This window comes from Varroa jacobsoni, unplaced genomic scaffold (genome assembly GCF_002532875.2).
Source record: "Varroa jacobsoni isolate VJ856 unplaced genomic scaffold, vjacob_1.0 scaffold_944, whole genome shotgun sequence".
NCBI classification, from domain to species: Eukaryota; Metazoa; Arthropoda; class Arachnida; order Mesostigmata; family Varroidae; genus Varroa; species Varroa jacobsoni.
Genome location: NW_019213846.1, coordinates 35,884 through 39,976, shown reverse-complemented (window position 1 = coordinate 39,976; position 4,093 = coordinate 35,884). Strand labels below are relative to the sequence as shown.

General features: G+C 39.0%; 1 protein-coding gene across 1 annotated transcript; it reads right to left on the bottom strand.

The window, feature by feature from the left end:
• Positions 1-214: 214 nt before the first annotated feature.
• Positions 215-1,896, bottom strand: LOC111265207 (uncharacterized). Its single transcript, XM_022841689.2, has 3 exons — positions 1,483-1,896; positions 918-1,167; positions 215-710 (listed from the first exon to the last, which is right to left on the bottom strand). Exons 1-2 carry the CDS (start codon positions 1,791-1,793, stop codon positions 918-920), a joined length of 561 nt encoding a protein of 186 aa, XP_022697424.1. The 5' UTR covers positions 1,794-1,896; the 3' UTR covers positions 215-710.
• Between the last annotated feature and the right edge of the window lie 2,197 nt (positions 1,897-4,093).

Sequence of the window (4,093 nt, the reverse complement as noted above, 5' to 3'; positions counted from 1 at the left end):
TGTGTATCTAATAAAACGTTGTGGGCTTGGAACGCCGATGTAAAATAAAAGGGGTCTATGACGTAATACGTGATAGTGACAATATTAATATTTTTTGTCTTCCCTATAATAACCTCGGGGCAGTAGCAGCAGGTCGTATAAATTTAATACTGCCTTAGTACTAAATGGTTTCCTCTATTTCTTTGCTTCCAGTTCAGTAAATTGCATCCTGAAGTTTATCTCTGTTCGGTTATTTTATTAAAGGTAATATCCTGTATGGGTATAATCCTTGTAGCACGATTATTCTTATTTTATTATAAAATGCAATGCAAATGATAAGATGCTTCCGTCAATATTAGACCATATGTATTTTTGTTTAACAATAACAAAAGACATTTGCTAGTTGCATTCTCCAGACATAAATCGAATACCATGGCAATGATACATAATTATAATAATAATAGTAGGAACTTGTGCGTGGTATATGCTATTATGACGCCTATATTAATAAAATGTATGTCTTATAAAGTCATAGAAAAAAAAAAAAAAAGAAACTATTCGCAGCGCACTCCGATGGCTCTTCCAAGAGGGACAATTCATAAGGCTGTTAAGTACGAGCGCACGATTTTTATCGATTTACTCACTCTATCCGTTTCGCGCAATTTCAACATTTGGAAGTAAGCAACAATGGGAACAGATATCCCAGTCAGTTGTATACTCTTGAAAAACTCCTGAAAATGAAAATAGTAAATTAGTTATGCTCCGCATTATAAGGCTATTTTGTCATTCACGTTAATAAGTTGGTAACGTCTTCGTCACAAATTTGATCATTATAATTATTAGCCGATCGATCATTTGTATATGACTTTCATCTTTGCAAGTGTTCCTTGGCGTTCCTGCGTTTTTGGATTTGTGTAATGTTTCGAACGAATGCTTACTCAAGGCTGTCGGCATAACAGTTCGAAGTCAGTGAGAATGATGAAATCGCCGAAATGTGTGATGGCAAATCCAAGGTCTAACATGAATATCGCTGGCATACGTCCTCGGTCGACGCACTCTCGACAAGCGACTACCGCTCGTGCTAAGAGAATTCGTTCACCTGACGACTCACTCAATCCAACTTCAACACAAAGTGTCGTATTTGTTGTTTCTTCGTTGTACGTTACCCAACGCATTTCTGAAGCAAACCTGCAATGGTTATAATCACGTAACTTTCCGATTCAAAAATTAATTACTTGCCTTCTAATAGAAGATTATGACGTTCACGTGTGCGAAACCCTCAAATGGTACGATGTACCAATCGTTCATATATTCGCCTTTTACGTGTGGAAAAACTGGCCCAGCTAACCCTAATCAATGGACCCAATATACATGAAGACAGTATTAGTCGCGAAGCGAAAATGCTTCGCGGTCTATGACGCGGCCACAGATCCCACTAAGCAACATTTATTATTGCGCCAAATTGAAGCGAAAGGTAATTGATCGGCACACATATGTACTAACCTTTTGTCACAGGTAAGTATCTGACCAGCCTTATTCGACGACCCATGGTAGTGTCGATACGTTAGCCGTTTGAGGGGTTCGTCCCATATAAAACCAATCGTTGCTTTGCGATTCTGGTATGTCCTATATAAGGCCATCTGGTTCCCTTCTTGTACGCGTACAGCATAAGCAAAATCCACGCCGCGTGCTTGTGTACGATCGCCGCTATCGTAGATGTTGATTCCGATAAGGACGGCTGTTTGAGGTATACGGGAGTTTATTGTGTAATCTTGCCACACGCACAGACCCGCTAGGAGGACGCCTGTTGACATTCTAACAGATGTAATATTTTTCGACTTTGGAAAACTGCTCGCGATGCTCAATAGTCGCAGTATGGAACGAAACAACAGTACATGAAGTTCACCTTTAACGATTTACTCTCATTTGTACAACAACGGCCATGAAAACAGAGAGCGGCTTTCCGGCAAAGGGTTAGGCACCCTTTCTCATAGCTTCCCGCCGTGATCGTAGCGAGAGATGCAAATACGTCTAACGATTCGAATTGTAACGTCGAGGCCGGAACGCGTGGATACTGGACAAGTTGAAATTAATAACGGGCCATTTACTGTCACGCCAGTTCGGGCAAACGACAGATGGAGTTAAGTGCTGTCTCTTATTCCAGTCCAAGGTCCTTTAATTCAAGCAAAAATGCATCAAGCGTAAATTATCCTTTGGTGATATGAAAATTTGTACGTATATCGAACGTATATTGTGTCGATTTTTAAGATTTATGTTTGTTTGGTTGTACAGCTAAATAGGAATTGTGATCTTCGGGTGCGTGTCGTGGAAAAGACAGTTACGCTATGTTAATCGTTTCTACCTGCGTTTTATCTAAAGGACCATCCTCTTCTTATTTCTATATAAAATTATAGCCATACATAACTGTTCGGTGATTGTCGCTAGTGTTTACCTTATGTCATTTCGTCATGGCGTATCAAGAAAGCGATCCGATTGGCTTGCCTCATGTTCAGTTTTAACTAAGCAACATTTTGCCTCTCTAAATACGCTAGATTATAGGGAGTGGTTAACAAACATTTGTTATACAGTATTTTTACACACACACACACACACACATACAATTTTATTCGACGTTAGTTATGGTTAACTTGTGTTTTCACTTTATTCAATTCGTTCAAATTATGATTTTTGTGCACTTTTTTTTTTTTTAATTTTTCCTGCATTTATTAGTTCTTGATCGAATAGAGAAAAGCTTCTTTTAATAAATTGTTTTACATAGTTTTAGAGCTCACTCAATCATTGCGGGACACCTTATTTTAATCTGGTTACGTATGTCAACGGCGGAATAATGTTTTTTTTTTTTGTTACGTCTCGTAACTTACATTTGTAGCATCTGTCGGTTTTCCACCGCCGATAAAGTTTAATGTTCAAGGGACACCGGGTCACACCTCACAAACGCTTTGAATAAGGGCAAGGTTTACTCTACGATCAGCATCCTACATATGCCATGACAAAGCTATTCGCAGTTTTGGGGTATCTTTACTCAGAAACGGCTCTATTGTCAACAAGTAATTTTCGATTTTTTCTACATTGCTTAAACATTTTAGAATTGAATTTCCTATTATTCGGAAGCCCGTGACAAATATCAGCGAATTTGGTTTTTATTTTTTTTTACAATACCCTGTATATTTCTGACAATTATGTCGAGCCATAAGCCATCGAACGTAAATGTAAGCGCCATCTTGCGTGGTATTTTATATTAACGGTTAGTGACTCTTTACGATAAATTTGGGGTACACACTAACGAAATAATCAAAGTACGGTTACTTCATATTTAACGAAACTTAACTCTATACGTTTCAAGTTTTACGTCCGGTATCACCGTCAAGCATTCCATCATCTTAGAAACACGTTGTGACCTGAGTTCGAACCCGAGTATAGACAGACTTCGTTTCTTGCTTGGAGCCAGCTAGCCAGAGTGCCGTCTGACAAATAACCTAGCGGCGATTCCGGACGTAAAACATGGAACATAGACTTCCCTAAGCCCACGAATTTTCTACTCTATGAATTTTTAGATGAAGCAGAGATAACGAAAAAATACATGCGGTCTTCAGATTGCATCTCAGTATATCAACCTGAATGCCAGTTGATTGCAAAATAATACCCTGTACTGCGCTGCGACGAGAACACAGTTTCCCAAGTTAATCCATGTGAGTTCACTGCATAAAATTCCAACGGTTCCGTGCAACGTAGAACCTGGTGCGAATATCTGTAGTTCAAAAAGTGCAGTCTGCTACAAGGATATCTCTGCATAGAGGCATATTGAAGTTACGGACATGTCACAAAGAGGAAGTTTGCAACTGGCCACTGAGGCTGCTGGTCTCGTCGTGACTACGTTTTAAGAAAGTTGGAAACTTTTTGAAAAGTTCTGAAAACTATTTTGACCCAGATACTGGTAGTGCTTTGCCTTGCTGAGGATATACTATATGCAAAGCGATTCAAGATTAATCTGCTTTCCCTTTTTAACTGGATGTCCACGCTGTATCTGCCCTAAAAGTTCGACCGTGTAATATTCAAATTCAACCCTTTGGCCTATACTACAGAGAATATAATC